The sequence below is a fragment of the Acanthaster planci genome, linkage group LG08, assembly GCF_054643075.1.
Source record: "Acanthaster planci isolate LZ-2023a linkage group LG08, COTS_SCS, whole genome shotgun sequence".
In the NCBI taxonomy this organism is placed as follows: Eukaryota; Metazoa; Echinodermata; class Asteroidea; order Valvatida; family Acanthasteridae; genus Acanthaster; species Acanthaster planci.
In genome coordinates, this window is record NC_141784.1 from 21,516,277 (window position 1) to 21,539,298 (window position 23,022).

At 39.3% G+C, this 23,022-nt stretch overlaps 2 protein-coding genes across 19 annotated transcripts in view; both read right to left on the reverse strand.

Moving 5' to 3' along the window:
* Positions 1-15,228, reverse strand: part of LOC110975741 (neogenin-like) — a 19,227-nt gene extending 3,999 nt beyond the window's left edge. The window contains exons 1-18 of the mRNA XM_087139997.1: positions 15,043-15,228; positions 11,747-11,935; positions 11,249-11,341; positions 10,774-11,043; positions 9,338-9,634; positions 8,341-8,658; positions 7,531-7,815; positions 7,067-7,078; positions 6,264-6,545; positions 4,283-4,321; positions 3,531-3,681; positions 3,110-3,258; positions 2,832-2,945; positions 2,258-2,476; positions 1,638-1,803; positions 1,309-1,361; positions 728-878; positions 122-198 (exon numbers count right to left, since the gene is read on the reverse strand). Coding sequence (XP_086996123.1) covers positions 122-198; positions 728-878; positions 1,309-1,361; positions 1,638-1,803; positions 2,258-2,476; positions 2,832-2,945; positions 3,110-3,258; positions 3,531-3,681; positions 4,283-4,321; positions 6,264-6,545; positions 7,067-7,078; positions 7,531-7,815; positions 8,341-8,658; positions 9,338-9,634; positions 10,774-11,043; positions 11,249-11,341; positions 11,747-11,935; positions 15,043-15,121 — 2,944 coding nt within the window. The 5' untranslated portion in view covers positions 15,122-15,228. The remainder of the gene's footprint in view (positions 1-121; positions 199-727; positions 879-1,308; positions 1,362-1,637; positions 1,804-2,257; positions 2,477-2,831; positions 2,946-3,109; positions 3,259-3,530; positions 3,682-4,282; positions 4,322-6,263; positions 6,546-7,066; positions 7,079-7,530; positions 7,816-8,340; positions 8,659-9,337; positions 9,635-10,773; positions 11,044-11,248; positions 11,342-11,746; positions 11,936-15,042) is intronic.
* Positions 15,229-16,284: 1,056 nt separating this feature from the next.
* LOC110975666 (uncharacterized) overlaps positions 16,285-23,022 on the reverse strand; it is a 78,812-nt gene continuing 72,074 nt past the window's right edge. For 17 of the 18 annotated variants that reach the window (XM_022228386.2, XM_022228351.2, XM_087140418.1 and 14 more), the window contains 4 exons: positions 22,348-22,455; positions 21,692-21,826; positions 21,231-21,376; positions 16,285-20,801 (listed from right to left, as the gene is read on the reverse strand). In XM_022228386.2, coding sequence (XP_022084078.2) covers positions 20,694-20,801; positions 21,231-21,376; positions 21,692-21,826; positions 22,348-22,455 — 497 coding nt within the window. In that variant the 3' untranslated portion in view covers positions 16,285-20,693. The remainder of the gene's footprint in view (positions 20,802-21,230; positions 21,377-21,691; positions 21,827-22,347; positions 22,456-23,022) is intronic. The other variant, XM_022228411.2, reaches the window with a different exon arrangement.

Below are 23,022 nucleotides of genomic sequence, written 5' to 3' on the forward strand. Positions count from 1 at the left end.
TCGGGCATACAACCCTTTATGCAATGATGTAATGATTGTGTACATTCAATTGAAATTTACATATAGTCTGTTGCATAGCAACGAACAGACTTTGTAGAGACCTGATGAGAATTGAACTTACCACAATAGAGTGTAGGAGCATTCCACATGGGCACCTCTTGGCCAGTGTGAACTCCATTCTCAGTCACACAGTAACACCTAAACAAGTACATTGATACAAATCTAGCTAGGCATACCCGTCACTCACAAAGGACAAGCTTGGGCCAATTTCATAGAGCTACTTAAGAACAAAATTTGTTTGAGCGCAAGAAAACCTTACTCGATAAATCAGGTAACCAACCAAAACTCAGTGTGATGTACATGTATATTGTTCTGGGATTGTATTTAGCTGTTTTTTTTTTGTTAGCATAACAATCAGATAGAGTTTTAGCTGGTAACCTTTGTTTATTAAGCAAAATTTTTTCCCTGCATATTTTGTACTTGAGCAGCTCCATGAAATTGGCCCCAGGAATAAAGATAGCAGATTATCTCTTCAAATTAATGTCCAACAGATATTCCTCATTCTCTTTGCAAGAATGTCACTATAATCTGGCAGTACAATAGTAAAATCAACATGAAGATTCAACTGCTTTTGATAAGAACAGTTCAGGGCATTGCTTTGGTTGAATAACAATAAGGGATGGATACGGGGAGGGGCTTAGAACTTAATAGGAGGGGTGACTCTCACATGGTTCCAGAGCACTGTTTAGGATAGTAGTAGCCATCACTACGGCAATGGGGAAGCTGAGCAGCCATAGCTGGTTGTCCTTTCAGTCGAGCTTCATGGAGAGCTTGGCGTGCTGCGTTGTATTCACGATGGCATGGTGGGTCATTGACAGCTGAAACAAGTCAATCCAAACACAGAGAGAATGGGGTACTTTTAAAGAAAACACAGGAGCCTTCAGAAACCAAAGTCTGAAAAAGTTAGAGGGCTTGACATTTGGACTGTGGGAGAAGTTACCTGAAAAACCTAACTGAAATCACCATAACAATGTGGTACATGCCTGTATGATGGTACAACCTCTATGACTAATTGTCAAGAAAGTCAAGGTATCTACAGAAAGTTTGGAGCATTTTGAGGCTTGCCATTGCAAACATTTAAAAATCTAAAGTACCCTTTTCTTCTTGGATAATTCATTTAACATTTTGCTCAGTGGCCAAGTAATTCCATTAATATCATGACATGTGGGCTTATTATGGGACAGAAGTAGAAATAATTCAGAAACCTGGCAACTTTAATATAATTTCATTGATTGGATGCTGACTTACAGCAATGGGGCTCTCTCAATACTGGAGGCTTCTTCCCAGGAATACAGAAACAGCTGATATAATGAAAGAAAAACAAATCAGAAATCATGACAATCAACTCTGAATGATGACAAATTCAAATCAGTTCAATTCTGCAGACATTCAATTCCATCATTTCAGCTATAAACTGTAAAATCAATCACGACCATCATCTCTGCTTTAAACAGGAAGCCACTACCTCGATACTGGAAAAAAAAACCAAATTACAGAGCATCTTACTCAAAGATACATACACCTTATCCAATAAGAACTGATATTTCTCTGCTGGTTGTCAATGAACTCATACTCACAAGAGGCCATGGCATTCTTCCACACCAAACTCATCATCACAATATGGAATTGGCACACCGAACAATGGAGAGCGCTGTACACCATCGGTGACACCTTCCCACAAGAAGTTGACTCGACGTCTCACTGCATCTAGCTCTGTCTCATCACACTGCTTAGAGGCTTTAGCTGAATACAATTAAAAAATAATTTCTTCCATTTATTTTCATAATTTCAGCTAAATACCCAAAGAATGCTTACGACTAACCACCTATAACTGAAACTACGTCAGCAATTCCCCACCACCTAGCCGAAGGTTTTGTCAGTTGGGGGCCCGCAGAGGCACCAGCACAATATGAGGGGTACAAAAGGTGACTTGATCCCAAAATAGGAAATGTTGGGGGGGGGGCTGGACCTTTCGATGCTGCAACTGCAATCACTGTTCATTAAAAAGGGGATGAAAGTGATAAAATTAAGTTCTAGCTCGTAAACTTCATTCCTTTCTTGTTTCATTGACAACCTAATTTTAAAGACATATCCTTGGCAAGTGACAAATGACAGGGTTTTAGGGAGTGGGGGCGCAGGGGGTTTGCCTTCTTCCCCCTGCTATGCCACTGTACAGTTTTCTTGTCTTTATATTTACCTGACGGGGGAACCGCGGGAGTGGTAAAGGTTGCTGGTGTAACCAAGGTTGGTCCAATATCTGTAGGGCTGAATATGGCCGTAATCCTGACATGATATTCCCGGTCAGTCGCTAAGCCTTCCAAGGAAGCGGTGATCTCAGATCCATCTACGGTCAAGCTGTCCCAAGTGGTTGCTGGGTCAAGGAATTCTTCAGAGTCTGTATACTCTATCTTGTATTCTGCAGAGCACAGCAAATTTTGAGTCGAGTTTAAAGCAGTGAAATGTTTCCTATTCTTTCAAGCACAAAATTATATTCCTGAATTTGACACTGAAAAAAAGGCACAATGTACTTGAAATGAAGTCGACTTCCCTCGACAGTCATGTCAACTACGAGCAACAGAGTCATTGCGTGCAGTTTTGGGATTTTAAACCCACAAAAGCCATTGCAATTACGACATGAACCTTGTACATCACAATCCTGAAGTCAAGCACTGAAACAAGTAAAATCTGCCCCAACAACTTTGCTTCTAGCCCTGCAGGTTAGGAGCTGTTTGGGAATCCTGTGAGAAACCCATGCTTATGTTGGGACTTACGCATGACATCCGTCCTCTCTGGTGGAGGAAGCCAGTTCAGTATCACTTTGGCTGAAGTTGGACCTGTCACAGTCACCTGGGTAACGGAGAATCTCTCGGGCCTTGCGCCTCGTTCTACAAAGAGAAGGAATATTACAGGCTTTAAAAAGTCTGACCTTAATTTTCAGTGCCAGATCATTGTCATTCTCCTGGTTTGACAATGTCAAACCTTATCCTTCCCCCCCCTTTGGAGTTTAGAATCATCTCTACCCCTTCTTTGAATACAAGATCAAACAAACCTGGATCCCTGGAAGTGACAGTTATTGTTTCGCTCATTTCACTTCTTTGTTGGTGGTCCAAGACCAGCTGGACAGAAAACTCAAATGGTACACCAGGTAGCAGGAAATCTACCACATAGTTGGTTTCAGAGGTCCGTTCCTCTAAATAGCTGAGGTCCAGAAATGAAAAAAAAAGTCCGCACATGAAAGTATCGATAGTAAAACTTCACTACTTGCGGGAAACCCAAGCAAATATTGGTCCTCATTGCAACAAAAATGACTAAGCCAAGGTTGTGATCAAGTCAATCATAAATTATCCCATTTCAAGTCAGGTCACATGACAAAGGAATTCTGTTAAATTACACAACAATGTTGTTCATCCATTTATGGCTGGCTTTTGAATGACTTACTGTTCATTGGATTACAACTTTGTTGGACTTACCCTTGGTTAAGTGGGGTGCGATACAGAACATTGTAGAAGCGACTATCAGTGACAACTTGGGAAGATTCGAGAGTCTCATCATACCAAGATAGGAGTGCTGATGTTGAGGAAAGCACTGTTGCTGATAACTGTGAAGGTGGTGGAATAACCTCTATACAATAGTAAGAAAAAGCTCAGATCATTTAGTATCATCAGTAGGCTTCGATCCTTGTTTCAAATAGCTACACTAAAAGAACACAATTTATTCTGATGATAAACGTTAAAATTGTCTCAACAATCATGGAAATCACTGTATATACCTGAATATCACTGCTTTATCATAATTACCGAAGTCAAGTGAATAAATTTCACTCTCACTGAATGTATCATCTTCAAGTTACTATCCGTATTTGTTACAAAAATGTGTATTAACCATAGGCCTAGTGGTGTCATTCAAGTTGCAAGTAGAACGCTGTACCACTTAAACACCAGTGAGATAAAAAACAGTCCATTTCAAAAGTCTAGTTTGGATGATAACATCTTTACTTTAGCATCTTCATCAATACACAGGCCTCAGTATAGGAACCATCAGTAGAGACTTATTGCATTGCATCCTCTGTTAATGAATCAACACACTACATTTCACTACAACTTGAAAGCATTGGCATACAACTATTAGATGTTTGCTTTGCTTGGGAAATTTGGCCCGCAATTTTCCTTTTTTTTAAGGAGAAGAGACTGCCATGCAGACTTCAAAAGATGAAAAGACCTGCCTTCAGGAATGATATCCGATGGAGTCGCACCAAAACCCCCTGAAGATATTGAAACAAAATTCTCAAATCTTGGTAACTCATAAATAGTCAAAGCTCCTTGTCCTGTGACTTAACATGCCACTTAACGGAAAGAGAAACAAACACATGCTCACACATCCATTACACGGCAAATGTATCAAGCGCTTGTTTCCCATGCATTTTGAGCTAGTAACAGAGTTTTTTACCTCCATTTAAAGACTGAAGTGGCACACATGTTGAAGTTTAACAAAACATTTAATTAACACGTCACTGAAGGAAACATCTCAAAAAATGGACAGCATCACAGAAGAGACATCAGACCCACATAGATACCAACAATCCTCATACAAGACTTCATCAGCCTTTAGGCTACAACCAGAGGGTGGGTATAACAACTTGGCAGGTGTATGGAATGTCTAATCTATGATGAGACATGACACACTGGACAAATGGGGTCAGGACAAGCCAATATCAACTTGATCATGAAACAAACTTTTACAACTGACAAACAAGGCTATCTAATCAGAGGACATGATCAGTATACATCATCTATGAAACTGATGGATAATTCTTAAAAAAGGGCCTGGGGATGTGTTTTAGTAACAATACTAGAAAAACAAGAATGCTACAGAGTTTGCGCACAACAGACATCAACAAGGGCAGCTTGCATGAAACAGGACAGAATTTCACAGAATGTGTGAAAAGGAACAAGCCTACAGATAACCTCCAAATCTACCAAATAATTAGGCAGACTTAAAGGGGCTAAATCTTCCTTTCATACGGTTAATATGGGAAGGGATTTTTTTCTCACACGGGATGCACATACATTGAAAGAAGTTAGCCTCAAGCAGTACGGAGAAAACTGGAATGTCATGCCAGCCACACTCTCTGAAGTTGAAACTGAATATTGGCAGAAGCATGCCACTGTTGTTTGGTACAAAGTGCAAGTTAGATATTAATTCCTCAAATAGCATCTAACACAGTCTGTTTCAATGTACTGATTATTCTGTAACTACCGAGCAGAACAAAGAAGGCCAACACAGGAATGCAGTCACAGGTACAAACAATGCTCAAGTAGCCATGGCTGTGAAAGCCTGCATAAGCACAAAGGGAACGGTCAAATTTCTGGACAAGGGAGCTGGGCATAAACGCCACGGCAGCTTGACTCCAAATGCGCTGTGCTGACACTACAAACAAGTTGGACAAATTTGGAACCAATATGAACACTGCTGACACTACAAACAAGTTGGACAAATTTGGAACCAATATGAACACTGCTGACACTACAAACAAGTTGGACAAATTTGGAACCAATATGAACACTGCTACATGTAGTTAACACATACAGGAAGCAGTAGGTTCAACTTCAGCTAGAAAGCAGTAGGTTCAACTTCAGCTAGAAAGCAGTAGGTTTAACTTCAGCTGATCAGTGGTATACCCTGTTACCCATCAAGTTTGATTGTAAAATATTGAAATAGAGAAACAAAACCAGATTAAACGGCTAACGTGCAAAGTACAGCTAGTGCAACAAATTTAACCTCAACCATTTACAGCCAAGCCTGATGGTTTGCCAATGAAGCCATTCAGATAGAGGGTTCCCACTCTTCAAGCTTAAGAAATATCCACACATGCATCTCAAGCTGGTATTGAAAGCTGCGTGGTTATAGTAATCTAGGTACAAACTCATGCAGATATCCAGCCAACAAGATGCAAATCTTCAGATCATAGCTTGTTGTGGTTGCTTTATCATCAAGCATTTTCAGCAATTGCTAACAAACACACTGGATTGATATGACCGATTTCAATCCCTCACACCTGACAACTCCTAGCATGTGCCAATGAAGGCACCACGATATCAACCAGGAACCCTCTATGTAAAAACCAGTAAAAGAATGCTCTTAACATCGGTAGCATCAACAAGGGGGACATGTCACAGGGAAGGACAGGGGTGCGGGAATGCTACCTGGCACTCGTACCGGTCCTGGGGAACCGGTTTCTGGGGTTCTACCAGAGTTTCGATTGCAACTTTCCATCAGGAACATGTTGCGGATGCCATTGACCCGGTTGCGGTAGCCAGTATCTTCAATGCAGGCATCCTGCAGTCGCTGAAGACAGTTGAGGTATTGGAGAATTTGAGGGCAGATCGCTCCATCACCACGGGAACGAGACACATTAAACTGTCGGATGCACTGCTGTTGCTGAGCACAACGCTCTTCTGCATGTAAACATTGGGCATTGCTGGTGTCTCAAATGCTTCAGATTTCTTTAGTTGGTAGTTACAGGGATGGAGGAGGGCCGGCATAACTTGTGCTTAAAGTACAGGTATACATGACAACATTTAAACAGATTAATTGAAACTATTGCTCTCTCTATTTGATGACAGTTGAAATCTCACCCTGACTTACCTGCAAATAGGTTTTTCAGTCTGTACAAAATAACAGGAACTTTAATTCTCTGAAAAGTTCCTCAGCCTCAAAAATTTACCATATCCTTATGCCTTGAGAACTAGAGCACAATTTGTACTTTGAGGAATCTTTAGATTTTGTGACGTTAGGCATGGTGTGGTGTTTCAGAGTTTATTTATGCACCTTTTGGCTTCTAGAGCAAAAAGTAATGCAAATCTCTTCTGAATTTCTGATAAAACTCATGGCTGAAATTCTAATGAATTGTTAAATTACAAAATGCGCAATGCAAGACACAATGCAGATGGCACAGAAAGACAAACATTACTTACAATGAACTAAGCTGAAAGCAGATGTGACTTACCTGGGGGAGGAGCTGAAAAGAAAGAAAAAACAAAAACAAAAAACAAAAACAAAAAAAACCTGGTAAGTTTAGTTTGCAACAAATAAGCATCATTAGAACTAGGAGGTGTGAACTACAAAAAAGGGAACCATGAACATTCAAGATGCACCACTACATAAGCTTTAATTTCATTGCTGAGTTTGATTTGATGGCAGAGTTGGAAGGGACCTGAAAGTTTTTTCCAGAAATTACAAGGCAGCAAAAAAAAAATCTTTCCCCAACATGTGGGACAGTTGATGAATGCCCACTAATAAGTAAATTACGTGTAAGCACTACTGTAGATGTACCATCAATGCCTTTAATATATTCCTTGCTTTCTGTAAATTATTATGTCCTATCACCAAACTGTATTTGGAGTTACAATCTCAAATATCTTGGGAACTTTCTATATTTTGGATCAAAAGACAGGCTGCTGAAAGGCTTACGCAATGTCTGTAAGCTCCTGGATACGGATTCACCACGTCCAGCGGCATTGAACTTGTGCACCTTTATGTAGTAGAATGTGTCTGGTTGCAGACTCTGTATCTCAATGGACTCCTCTAGAGGTCCTACTTCCACGCTGCTGTCGCTGGCTGAAACATCTTGACCATAAGTGACACGGTACCCTTCTATCTGCTCAGCTGCATCCTCCTCTGTAATTATCCACCTAACAATGATGGTGTTAGGGGAGGGGCTGTAGCTCAAGACCCCCTGGGGTGGGGATGGAATGCCTGGGGAAGAACCCAAAGATTCCGCTTGACGGTGGAGAGGAAAACACTGTGAAGGAAATTTAGCTCTGAAACTCCACCTGTTGGGATACGACAGTTGCTGCTTGGGTAAAAGTTGGACATTTTTCATCCTAAATCCACACAAAATAATTTCAGAAGTTACCATGAATGACCTCAATCTATTGAAACAACCCCAGCCTCTGGTGATGTTGACATCATTATGAAGATCAGTTAATTGGGGTCATCTTTCCTACATTCCCTTCACAGTGATGGATTAAATGGTAAATTGATCCTAAATAATATTGATGCAAATACAGATCCCCTAGATATAACTATATGTGCTGGCTCTGCAGTGCAGTGCTATCCCACGATGCTGTGCGACAGGCAAGCCAAGCTTAGTTGCTGCATTTTTGCATGTGCATGCATTTTGTGAGCAATGCTCTGGCCAGCCTTTTTTTTGGGGTCCTTTAAAGGCCTGCATACAGTGTGCAAATACAGAGTACATCATGGGTATGTTAGGCAGCTTACTCAGTGGTACTGACGGTGCTTCCTGATGCCAGTCTGCAGCTAGTATCTCTCCATCTCCTACATCATTGTAGGCTTGTATAGTGACCATATAGTCTGAGCCAGGCTTCAACTGATCCAACTCTTCCTCTGTATCATCAGGACCCACACTGAACAATGTCAGCTCACTGGCATCTGATCCAGCTAGGCCAAAGCCCACAATGTAGCCAGTGATCTCTACATCCCCCTCAGGCCTTGTCCAGGTGATCAGGGCTGTTTCGGCTGATGTGATTTCTATATCGACTTGGCCAGGAGCAGCAGGAATAGGCTTGCTAGGAACAACTGTAAAGATAGATCAAACACAACCAATATCAAAAATTCCTTCTTCAAAGACTACTAAGATACCTTACATCTTGTTTAATTAGTGCAAAGATTTTAAGTTGGGCGTACATGCAAGCCATCCAATTCTGTAGTGGCAGACTCAAATCCTTTAGAGTTTTGACACTACGGTAATTTGCAAAAGTTTAAGACCACCCGGAAGTTTATTGGTAAATTGTCTCATTGAATGATTACTTGAACATGTTTTTACAGTGGTGTGTAACATCAGTGTAGTGCTACATACTCATTGGAATAAATTTTTTTGCAAAGGCAGGTCTTGTAAGACATTTTATTTTGTCTGTAAGGCAGCTTGGGTAAAAAAAAAGCCAGTCTTAGCAATCAGAAATAAAGGAGGACAAACTAAATATCAGGCTGTTAACATTTCAAATCATGGAATTGTAGTCAAATAGCTGTTTAGCCAAAAAACTAAACTAAGGTTACACATTGAAATTAAACATAATTTGCCATGATTGATTGGTTTAAGTTTGATTTTTCGTCAGGTTAATGCATTTTGCATGGGTGGTCCTCAGCATTTGCAAATGACTGTACAACAGTGAACTTGTGAATGCTTGTTTCATGTTATCACCGAGCAAGAAACAGTAATGCAGGGTATAAAGTGGATAGGTGAATCTTAATAACATACCTACAGGTGGCGGAGCAGGCTGGGTCCATGTCACTGTAACAGGTTCACTCTGTCCTACACTATTGACAGATGCGACCTTGAACACATATTCCTCTCCTGGTGTCAGACTACTCAGCTCAACCAATGTGGTGCTAGGCCCCACATAGCCAGCAGTTACCTCACTGTCTGAATATCCCATGGGACCATAAAGGTACTCATAGCGAGTTACACTAGAGGAAGTAGGACTCCACATAACAACAGCAGTCTCAGTGGTTGATGGGGTAGCTTTTAGGTTAGCTGGTGCACTAGGGGGTCCGGCTGTAGGGGTACAACAATTACACAAATAGTATATCAAGGGAGAAAAAAACATTAGACTGGCTGTATGCTACTTTTTTGAAAATCAGCAAATCAGTACTGATGTAAATGGAATTGTAAAAACAAAATTCCATAAATGACTTTGAAAAACTTTTATCCAAAATATTTAAACACAATTTTTTATTTCAGCATATCTTGTTTGGCAAGCATGTCAAAAATTCTACAACCAAACCAACTCCCATGGGGTGAGACTCATTCAACCAGCAACATGAAGACCGCATTCATTCCTTGTCTAGGGGAAAACTCAGGAAGTCGGGGCTCCCCACTAACCCTGCTAACATAACATCAAAACAACCCTGCACAAATTTGTGAATATGTGCTACACATGATCATCTGCTCTGGTCAATATCCTTTCTCTAATGAAAAAGACTTATTTCTGTCAATGATTGGCTGTCTAGACATTAGTTTCAGCCTCAAAGACAAAGAAAGAAACTTAATGGAAAAATTCCTCACACCAGATGTGTGACCTCCACCACATGCAACCAAACCAAAGAGGGAAGTATCGCTTTGTAACTTGACACCAACGACTCTGGAAACCTAGTCTTACAGAGATCAGGTACAATAACCCCATCAAAATGAAATGCTTCTTGCCAAATTTGAGGCCCTTGCATTCTCTTTGGTGAAATTCTTGTTCTTATAGCTCTAAAACTTTAGTTGTTTCCATCTGTTTGTTTTATTGATTTCTTTGTTACATCACAAGTTGCCTAGTCATCTCTTTATGCATTCCTCTCAATCTTTTTATCAGCCAGTCATTTTGTGTGTCCTTTATTTTTTGTCAATCTGTTCTTTATATTTATGACGTATTTCTCTGCAACACCTGCATCTACAAGCTCAATTCCTCAACATGTTTATTGTATACCTGTTTTCAATCTTAATGTAGGCCTAAATGTGTAACAGAACTTAGTAAATTTACCGTTGTATAGTCAGTCAAATGGACTTTTTTTTTTCAACTTCAATTTTACAAGACTTAGCCTCCAATCAGGCCAAAGACAGATCAGGGATATCCATAAATCTGAACAAGGGGTGGGTGGAGCTGTGTATGTGGGGGGAAGAGTGAGGAGGTTGATTATTATGCTGGTTACCTTGATACCACTGGAAGTAAGCCTCTTCACTAATTTCCCCATTGGCAACGGCTGCTAGAGTCAAAATGTAACTGGTACCCGGCAGCAGATCTGACAGTAAATACTGGTTCAGTTCAGTGGGAAGGTCCATCGACTGCAGCTCATTCTCATTGGGGCCGTATTTCAGCTGGTAACCGGTGATGCAGAAGCCGTTGGATGGAGGGGACCAGGTGACTCTTGCTGATGTGCTGGACGGGATGGCATTGAGATTTTGTGGACCAGAAAGTAATCCTTTTTGGCCAAAGGGTTTGGGGATCAAGATATTAAAAAGGCATTAATTCTTCTAGACACTCAAAAACAACAAAAAACAAATTTAAACAAGAAGTAACGAGGTTTAAAACTTCTAAACTAAGGTTAAAGAAGATGAGTTTAGAGAAACAGTAAAATGTGCCAAAACTAATCAAATATTTGAGCACTATCCCCAGTAAACACTTACTGTCAACTTGATTGAAGCTGCTGTAACGACTCAAGCCTTTGGAAGAAGCCGTAGACATACGGATTAAATAATCCCCACATGACTCGGTCAATCCTGTCCACAGAAAAACATGGAGGCAACATTAGTTACATTTACCAATCACTGAGATTCACTGATGGTGCTTCAACCATCCCTCCAAATTTTAGCCCAATGGAGTCTGATCATATCTAGTAGGGAATTGGAAGGTTTATATAGCCACCTCCATAATTACATTAAAGCGAGACCTTGACACTTGCATCATAAAGAAAGCATACAAATCTTTAATTACTTTGTATCACAAGTTCCCCACAACTACTATATTTCTGAATAATTTTTTTGATAATGTTATTTGGAAAGTAAATGGCCAATGAATGTAATGAAAGCTTCATTTTTGAGAATCAGTAAATTGAAACTACATGTAGCTCTGTTGTTGACCTGCTTATTTGCAACTGATGCAAAGGACTGCAATCTTTTACATACCATCAATATCATAGGAGTTGCCAACACGGGCATTCAACTTCAGTTTGATCAGTTTGCCATTTTGGCCCAGCTTGTACTGTATGCGGTAACCTCTGACCACGGCTCCAGGGTCAAGGATTGGGTCGTCCCACTCCACTCTGATACTAGTTGGCGATGTGAAGGAACTGGTGAACTCTGGGGGCTGTGGTCCTACGAAAACAAAACAAACAAATTCAGTGCAAGTGTATGGTGTAAAGACCAGCTGGGAAAAAGGTCGGTGTGAGGAAGAGAGAATGAGAGGGTGTAGATATAATCTTTGAGGTGACAGTCAATTATTCTTGTCCAACTTTGTCTGCTACAGGAAAGCTAAATGGTATAAAGTACTTGTCAGGGAAGATAACATGAGACATTGAAAAGAAAAGAAACACCATTCAAAAAATACTGACATACCAGAGAACAGGCAGGGTGACATACCAAGAACAGAAACAGTGACACACCTGAGAGCGGACAATAGTTTTTCCGATTTTAGAGTGACTGTCCACCTAACAGAATTGAGGTTGCCACTGTCACAAGATTCATGGGTGTCCAAAGTAATTCATTTCTTGACTTAATTCAAAATAGTGTCAGTCTTCATAGGGATTAAAAGTTTATATTCACTAAAGGACAAACATGTATACTGTCAGTGACAACCCCTAAAATAAAAATATATTCACCTATTTTTAATCAAACTAAAAAATGGGCCCTGAAATGTCTGTTTCAATGTTCCTACAAAAGACCAGCATATCGGGCAGTTTATGTCAGTTAACCAGACCTGAAACCTCAACATTTGTCGGATTCTTGACATTCTACTTAATTCACATCTATGTCATGGTGTCTGCAACCTGTCACACAGCCTACCACAACAGTGACTTTGTTATTCACCCCAGTCAGTGGGTTATGACAGCTTGAGCCCCCTGAATGATGTAGCTACAAATATTGCCGGAAACTAAACCAAGTGTCGAATATGTGATCCAAGGTCAAGCTCGTACACAACAGGAGGTGGTACATGTTAGTCTAGCCTGGAAATGGAAGGAAAACAGGATGGAGATATACCTGCTGCCTATAAATTAGATTTAATACAGTGCTGTTAGACTTGCATCGAAGTCCAAGTCTTAGTTGGATGCTATTCTAGTGAGCATGTGTCCCTCCAGACCTGTCAAGCTGGTTTATTACAAAACCATGTGCTTCAGACACTTCCTGAAATACGGAAACGTTTACGACTGGAACAACTGTGTATGAGTAAATATCAATGTAGTATTGGAAAAGCCTCGATAGGCATGTTAATGATGACTTTCTTCTGGAAACTTCTGGAAGCCAATGCAATTAAGCATCATACTTAGATTTGGCAAAGTTAGGAAAGGTGACACAGTAGTAATGGGGTTGGTTTATCAGTCAGATGTTTGAAACAGAATAGCCCTTACTTTTCTTAAGGACTCAAAAGATGTGCTACAATATGCCGAAAGTTTGATCTGAGCTATTTCAATCGCAGAGGAAGGAAACTTCTATGCTTCACCACATAAGTGGTTTTCCTATTAAGGCTACACGTACTTCACTTGGAAAGCTTTGTCCACAATACTGGCTTCTGTGGTATGCATGATGTGAAAATGTTCACCCTGTTCCTCATGATTTATGGCATGAGATTTGAGCTTGACCGAAACCAAATGGCTTTGATGTTCAATTGGTTACTTCATCCTACCTCATAAAAAGAACATGGGCTGTAAACAAGGTCAGCTAACCAGGATCTATGCTTCATATTCCAACGTTATCCATGTGAAAAGATATATGTGAGGGCAAGGAAATCAGGAATGCTTGGAAAGTCAATGATGTCTTTCCCTGTCACTCTGCAGTGATTTGGAGAATACTGGAAGAGAAATAGACAAATCTTCCCATACTGTGTGAGATTTGAAGAAGAAAAATCTAAATTTCATGTTTGTCTTTCCAATCTCTAACTGGCGTTTTAATTTCTTTATGTACTTGGTTTGAACATTTGAAGAGGTCAAACCCCTTTTGTGTCTTACAGTGTTTTCAATTAATTTAGTGAAGGAGGGAATTTTTTTTAGTTTGGAGGAGACTACATGTCCAGGTCCCATAAATAAGCCCAAGAGTCTCACCTGATGTGGGTGTACAATAATTGAATTACTGAAAATAAAGTCAGTCTAACCACATGCCAACCTGCGTACTGAACAAGGATTCTTCTAGCTATGTACCCACTGCAACCCGCTGAAGACATCCACAGGTGCTTCAAATTCCTTTCAAGAAGGAACAAGTGCTTGAAGGGGAGCATTTAATTTCGTGGGGGTGGTAAGTTGAGGAATATTGTTTTACTACTAGGTCAGCCATAAGTGCTGTCTCAGCAGTGTTCAGTGAATCCCCTAGAGTTAAGAGATGGGGTGTGAGTATTATGGATGATTTTAGCATGAACTCAAGAAAAACCTGTTAAACCAATACAAATGTCAAGTTTCAGGCTCTAATTGGTTCATTTGAATAATATCTGACCCAGGCAAAACAGCATACTAATATGACAACTTTTTCCTCATCTTGATGACTTAATTTTGGCACCAGCAAAAACTCCCTTCAGAAATGACCAATTCGCAATATACACTTGAAATTATTTATACTAAATTATAGGATAGAAAAAAATCCCTGACCCTATCTCCACCTGTCTGACCTTGCACTGCACTGGAGACATGAAGCATAAAACTGATCACCTTAAAAAAAGGTACATGCTTCTTTTCTTCATTTATGGACAGCAACAACAATTTTACAAATCATTTCAATATAATTTTATGATGCTTCTGTCCTTTGACAGATAACATGCTAAACTGCAATTTTATCAAAAACCAGCTGGGGAAGATTTTGATGTACGCACGCCAGTAATTATTGACTACAGCGACCTGTTAGCAATCAGAAAGCAAAAACATGTCCTGAAAAGTTCAATTTAGGAGGGAAAAAAGTCATTTACTTAGAAAACATTTAGAATTTTTCAGACCAGTCTCATTGGGTTAGTGCACAGGGTGTCATGCTGTGTCCGTATACGGAACTCTTTCCTAAAATCTAAATGCACAACCAAAATAGTTTAAATCAAGGTGGGAGAACATAATTTGATAAAGCATTAAATATTTTATTTTATATGCTGAAACCAGTGTATTTTCGTTGCTTAGCAACTCCACGGACAAAATTTGTCACCGTGAGTGCGAAGGGCGCAAACCCCGGCAACATGTAGATTTAACCAACAAAATATAAGTTGAGAATACATATCAAAACTTGAAAAAACTTACGTCCTTCACATATAGCCAGAATCAGCAGAAATGTTGACAGATATAGCACCAAACTAGCGGAATAGGGTAAAATTGCCATTTTGGTGATGAGAAAAGGAACAAGCTACACCTTGCACCGAAAGAGAGCCTCCTAGCACACAGCCACCCGAGCGTGAACCGCTCGGCAAATACCAAGGAATATTGGTAGACGACCCAACTGAAGTATCCACCAAGGCTGGACGGCTCCATTCGCACATAGGGGAAGTGAAAAGTTAGAAACAAGATAAACAAGAGAAAAGGGAAGTAAAACGGACACTACAACAGTGCTGATTATTTGTAAACGCACAAATATTGAAACCTCGAAACCTGTGTGTATTTTTGCAAGACTTTCCGTTCCAATTCTTGTGCGTCTTTTTCGTACCGTGACGGACCCCAACGGATAACTTTTTGGTTTCGTTCTGTGAAATTTCTAGAATGTACAGGTGCGTCGTTCACAGCACGTTGTCCACGTATTTTTTTTGTTGAATTCGCCAGATGTACTGATTTGACGGGTCCTTGCTCTATGATTCGATTACCTCGACTCTGAGCATACACTTGTGCATTAAAGGGACCGATCGCTATTCTCTCAAAAATCGGTTACTGGGATGGGCGAGTTTCGCCCAACAACGTTTGCTAGCTGGAAATAAGAATAGCAAATTGGAACTTCCTTTTTTACAAAAAAACTTCTTTTATTGTCAAAATTATGCCACGTTACTACAGAATGAAATCTCACTCAAGCCGAACATACAGAAGAAGCCGAGTTACTCCCACGGTACCATACAACAGTGATATCTCTATGTACATACAGTGTGATTCAGATCCCAGCATGACAAGCAGGTGATGCAATATTTCAAGTCTTGGTGTGTATTTATGTACAAGAACAATTTGCTTCGATTAGTTCTCAACAGGTGCATTCTGCGCAATGCTGACGTCATCTATTTGCAGCTTGTAGCTATTTTTAAGGATGTCTTGTCCATGCTGGAGTACAGAAAGTACATCATCTACTTGTAAGACGTTCCAAGATGAAAACGATATCAAACCAAGTGCAATTTCTTCAATACATTAAAACACCACAAGGTTTGTACAGGAGTAAAATAAAAGACTGCATCAGTCCTGATTGTTCAAATTTTTCATTTTGCAAAATCCCCAGTCTTTTTTCTTTATAACTAAAATTAGCATTATTCACAATGCAATCACAATGGGAACGTAGTTTTTTGGCCAGTCTTCTGTCATGCAACAACCATTTCATTTCAAATATCAACAATGATGGATTTCAATCTTCAGTGTGAGCATGGACAATACAACCTTAAAAGAGACAAACTTTCTGGCATGAGTGATAAACTCCCCTCTGCTCTACTCCCACCTCCAAAAACTTCCTGTAAAAATATTCTTTCTTTTCAAAATAACTTGACCTGTAGGATTATTGTCCTCACTTTAAATCTGTCTTCAGATGACAACTCCACAGGAAAGACAGTGACACTTTCAAAATTAAACTTTGCCCCCTGACCTAACCTCAATCACATCAGAAGGTCACAGAATCAATACCAAAACCAACAGCAAATTGTCATATGCAAGATGAAACCAATGGAATATGTTCCCCAGTTAGTCATTTCACACCATCGTGTGTACTAATTCAGTCATGACAATCACGATTACGCTGACATGATTAATTAAGGACATGTAATTTAGGACTATAAAATTAGTTTAAATCTTGAAAGTTCATTGACAAAAATTAACATGTTTAGAAGGTTTATAAAATGGATATTCATTTCAAAAATGCAGTTTTTAATTTCCATTGAATTGTCAGGATATAAGGCCCAATTTGGTGTGGTGCATTCATCAACCTTTGCATTATTATAAAGAGATCTGGTAATTCTCAACTTTGTACTTGTATGAGGCTCTACACAGCCCTGAAGTATCAAAGCTTGAGTTCTGAACAGAAATCCTATGCTACCATCAGAGTTATTGCCCGGTTGATGGTAAGAATAAAAAAGATGGCTAGGGAAAGGGGGGGTGGCTAGGATGCAGATCACTGTGATGAAAGAAAGAGCAAAATGGACACATCAAGATGCCTACTTAGAGCAACAGATAAAAGAAACAAGTATGCAATAATGGAACCTAACAATTTCAAGCCAGAAGTTACCCTCCTCAAAAGGAGAAAGGAATGAATGAAAACATAGGGTAAGCAACACTTCTGCAGGAGATCACCCACAAGTCATATTCATTATGATACCTTGGCTGGTAACCTGCTGGTGCTAAAGAGAAACTTTCTGTATTCTGTGAATATTTCTAAATAAATTAATCAATTTAAAGTGTGCCCCATGACCACAGCAAAATAACATGCATCTCCATTCCTACTTGTATGCAATCCCAACTCATGCCTTCTGGATTATCAATGTCTCTGTCTTGTGTCAATATTTTTAAATCTTGACTAAAGCAAGCTTTGAAGAAGTTGTATACTGGCTGCAGTTGGATAGTACTTATTTGTAAGTTAAATCTAGATAAGGGTGCATTTTCATAGACACTGTTTTAAGTACAATGAAACACAAAACAAATAAAAAACTTAAGAGTTCTGCCAAAAAAAGGGAACAAACCCATACTCCTAACATGTCATTCAGTTACAGATGGCCTAAGATATTTGAGTTTCAAATTATAAAAAAGTTTACATACTTCCTTAAAACCGCATTATAACCATATTCAGAGCATGCTGCATTGTGATAGGGTGTGTTGCCTTTGCACTTATTTTAAATAAGCAAATAATATTTACAAGCTTAAAAAACTCAGTTAAGTATGAAATAAACATGTACATATTTATGTATTAGTGTCCTACCACTACAGCTTTCTGACAGACAACAAATGGCATACATTGAACTCTGATCTCTGACAGCGGTGACAATTTGGCCTTTGAAATTTTGTCATTTGCTAGGTAGTTTACCTTTCATGAAAGAGGCTCTTGAACAAACTTTGTTTTAGTTTCTGTCATTAGATATTCAAGATGCGTTCTGTTTTAGTACTGGTTCCCCCAAGAGCTGTAAATCATCTAAGCTGAGGTTTTCACTATCTAAATAAACTTTAAAACCCTCTGAGTACTGCAAACAATTCACGTGGGGGCATGCCATCAATCTGGGGTCAGAGTTCAATGTTTGTTTTAACCTATGTCAGAATAAAACCTTCAACAAAAAATCACAAGGAGTTGTATTCATAACAGTTACTTGCATAGCAACAACACAAGCAATCCCTCCTGGTCTGGCTAGGATGTACTAATGGATGTTTGTAAATGAATTGATGGCCTGGGCAACCACACATACCAAGGCAGCTTCATGATCAAACTGTGCTGGTAAAAACTGGGTTATAAACTTTGACAAATGTACTGATACCGCCAGAGCAAGGGGGGTGCACAGAAATTACACTTAAGGTTTACAACAACTGAACTGTTTTGAGAGAAATAATCTGTTAATAAATGAGTAATGATTAGAGTACTTTTACAGTTTTCTATAGAGACTGTACTTGCAAGTATTTGTATTAACAAATCAGCTTAATAATTTAATCCAACTGCCACCGACGTTATAATTTACACCCATAACTTATGCACTATTACAAGTTACTAAAACAAAAAGGGCAATAATTTAGGAGTATAAAAAATAGATGAAATGCTGGGAAGGAAAACAAGTAAGATCTATTCAAGCAGGCTACTTTCAGAGTTTGGGAGTAAATACAAATATCTCAATTTGGCTAGATAAACTAAGCCATTTCTTGAACAAGAGATCTGACAACTGAAAGGCAACTGTACATGAACTAATATTCAAAACAAATACTTCTGTCAAAAAGCCAAGAATAACAGTTCTTTAATATTGCCCCTAAGCCTTCAGTATTTATTTAAAAGGGAAACAATTCAAGAAAATTGACTGAAATTAATTTCCATTCTTCAAAACAAGATGCCCACCTAAACAAAGATTGCCTAAGCAATGAGGTATTTCTATATTAAATAAATCCAGTAAAACTGTTTCAAGTAAACAAAGTATAAACCAGTGCCAATAATGGGCAGTACATGAGGACCATCAAGTTCTAGCAAAGTAAAAGCTTTGAGTGCTGCTTTGTAACCACTCAGACCTTCTGGCTCTCAAAGTGAGTGTTGTCTTACGATGACCGAGTCTATACAGACATTCTAGCTCTCAAAGAGAGTGCTGCTTTCACTTTGTAATGACACATCACATGCACATCCATGTGACAGCGCCATTTTACACAATATTCACGCATACATTCTGTACACAGTACACATTATGCACATAGGCTCAATGGAAAATGGCTAGTTATCATTTGTGGCTTGAAATCAGCACTATCTCCCTAAAATAGGAAAACTTGCAATCAAGATACAATTTACATTTAAATTCAGTGGGCACGATCACCCAGTCAAACTCATTCCTCATAAATATCCACTGAAACAATATCTAACAATTTGAAAGGTACAGTAGTGTCACCATCTTTCTAAAAACAAAAAAATGAATAAATGCAACCACTCTTTTGTAAATATCTTCTTATTTTATCACTCAACAGAATATTTAAATTGTTGAATGTATTGAGCAGAACTGTAGTTTGGCAAGTACTGTAAAGGTAACTGCCCCAACACCTTGCAATTTCAATCTTGTCAAAAGAGGGTGCGCCTTTATAAATCGAAAGAGAAAGTCCCTTGCTGGTGACAGAACTACAGTCAGTCACAAATGTGGGCCAGGACAGCAGTTTGTCTTCAGAAACAGCTCGAACAAATCCTGTGAAAATACACCTCTGTATTCACAAATAAAAGTACAATTTATCCTCACTTGTTAAAATGGTTACAACACAAAAATAAATACACCACTGTTTAGTTCCTTTCCGAAACAGCACCATTTACGGGGCAATGTTAAGCACTCGACAAAAGTGGACCATTATCACAATATTTTTATACCTAGACATCTAAGCATACCCTGATTAAAAGCACTTGCAGAAAAAAGTATTCTGACATTTTCATATACGAAGATTGTGGTCAGAAAAAAGTAACAGTAATTGTAACAAACTGATCAATAATATTCAGTTAATCAAAAATACACCAAAACCAAATTGGTGTACAATAATCTTTTAAAATTGCCCCCTAACCTAGTCTGGTGATTTTTCTGTGCAATACTTTTGTGTGTTTGTGTGAAGAACATCCAACAAATAATCACCAATTACAAAAACACCATCAGTAAGGTGCCCTCGTTATTAGCCTTCTATACAGTACGTTTTGGCAATAATCTGATATTGCTGATTACACATTCGTCCATCCAGCTCAGAGACCTTTGACAATTTTTACAAAAGCTACAGGTGCAATACAGTCACTGTTATATAAAAAACATGCCCTAAAAACAGTGCAATTAACTTAATCACCTCATCAAAACTACGTGAGAGAGTGACCTCTAATCGCAGCATTGGTAATATCATAACCCAGCTTATAAAAACTGCCACATGATGGTCACTTACACGACTGCGTCTTAACCAGAATTCTTGCATTAGTTCACAAAAGTTACAAGATAAGTGAGTATTTACAAATGGTTGAGATGTGGAGGGAAAAGGGGGCGGAGCAGTTGCGGAGCAAGGGCAGGACACGGAAAGCTTATTCTCTAGCTTTGCAGTTCAGAGGCAGTGATGGCATTCAAATCTTTCATCAGACCCTCAAGATTCAACATCTCAGTGTTTAGATCCTCTGAGCTGAAGGAACGGTTAGCCGTCTGAAAGAGGAAAAGAGAAATTATCAACTTGGAAATGTGACCATACCAACTAACCTCAAATTCAATGATGTTAGGCTGGTACAGCAAAGAGGACATTTTGGCAACTCAAGATTTTGAAGTTATGAATAAAATGTTGCTGTGGCTTCAATATCAAATCTAGTACTACAACTGCTTTCTGCTGTACTCTTGAAATAAAATTAAACTTTTCCTTCTCCTGTTTGTGTACTTGTCACACCAAGTGGCCCTTCCCGCCCATTTGACGAGTGAATTTCATAGATTAAAAAGACAAAAAAGTTGAGGCTTTACTTACTAAGCTCTCAGTCATACCTTAGTCAGCACTCTCTTTCAAGCAAATATCTAAATGAAGATTCTAATAACTGAACGTTTAGTTTAGACATGGGATTTTCTTCAAAACTCTTGCCAACTCACCCCTGGGCTGGTTCCATCTCCAACTCCTCGATAGGTCACATCGGGAGCCCTAGGAGTCACAACAGGCAAAGGCTGGTGTCTAACTCTGGCCACACCCGCCTGCTGGTTCCGCTTCAGTGGGCTGTAGGCTGGAGCCTGGATCTTGACTACAGAGTGTACAGTGGATAAAAAATGACCCAGCTCGTTTATTAGAAATGCCAGTCATCATCAAATGTGAGACAAAAGGAAAGATGTGTCTTTAGCATTTCAAAAACTCTGCCAATTCTACAGAACACTATTACTGTCTCTCTTGATTCTTAACTTCCTTATGATATACCAGTGATGTTAATTTAAAGATTTAACTGCTCAAACTGCAACTGTCAATGGTGACAGTCTTTAAACAATAGCAAGGTCAGCTAACAGAGTTCAGCTTATTTGGGCATCAGGTCAAAGGTCAAGTCAGAGGTTAATAAAACCGTCACCTTTAGCAGCTTGGTAGTTAGGAGGTGGGCCGGGGACGCTAAAACTCGTCAAGGGGTTCCCACCCCGAGACGTCGACCCTTGAGTGCTTGAGCCATCGTCATGGGAACTGGTTGTGTTAGTATCACTATGGTAACCTGAGAAATTGTTTGAAAGAGGAAAATTGAGCTTAGACGAAGAAACAAAGTATCTCAGTGGGTGTTAATAACTAGTAGCAACGCGATTAGAACAAATGCAAACATTACATAAAAGACAAACAGCCTTACCCTAAAAAACTACAAATGTCACTTTTAACAAACCCAAGCAAAAGAAAAGTGCACAAGTTAAATCATGCATGTGGCCATGGAACGTGGCCATGGAACGTTGCCAAGATTGCACCACTCCAGAACCAGCATGTCTCAAGAATAGCCCCTAAATGAAGAAATTCTATAGGGACATCTACACATGGCCGATAGAATTTGTGGAGATAATTAGTCACTAGATCTCAATTTGAAGACGATGCCTCACAGTTCAACATGAGTGAGATTTCTTAATGAATTCAAATCAAGACTGAACAAAAGAGATTGTGTTTGTCGTTTTCACAATTGACAAGCTTAAAGAAACATCCATCAAGTAGTGATTTGGTTCTGGTTTTGTATTTTTTTAATCTCGAAGATACCTGACGATGTGGTGTTTGTAGGGTACATATAAGCAGGTCGATCCATTTGGTGTTGTCTTGGGGTGGATGAGTGATAATCATAACCACCGACTGGTGACACGTGATGGTCTGTAATGATTGCCGGGAAGAGAGGTCAGAGGGCAAAGAAAAGCATGCACATTAGTATCAAGAGATGTTAGTGTACAGTGTACCCGTCTCTGTCTGTAGGGGTGTATGACAAACCACGATGCATTGTAAAGGCCATTCATTCCTTCCAATTAAAATTTTTAATGAATTTTAAGGTGCCAAGGAACACAGTTTTCAAAAAGGGGCAAGGGTGGGGCTCATGGTTGTAAGAAGGGTACGGATGTGTTTGTTAAAATGTTTCATCCTTCCAAAACTAAGTAGCTTAGGGGGTAACACAATGCATTGTGGGATGCATTCATAAAATTCCAAATGAGCCCAGCAAACAGTTGGTTTTGTGATAAAAGACACTGAAACCACCAGGGTAATGAAAGTAACTATGGCATTTTAAACATGGCAATTTGAAACCCTCCAAGTTATTCCTAAACGGGAACAATTCCCAAGCCGATGAGTTCTGCCCTTCCACAGTAATTCTGAGAAAAAAGTTTGAGTTAACTTCCACCTTTGAAAAATCAGCTGTAGAAAGTTAAAAACAGATCAACTATCTTCATG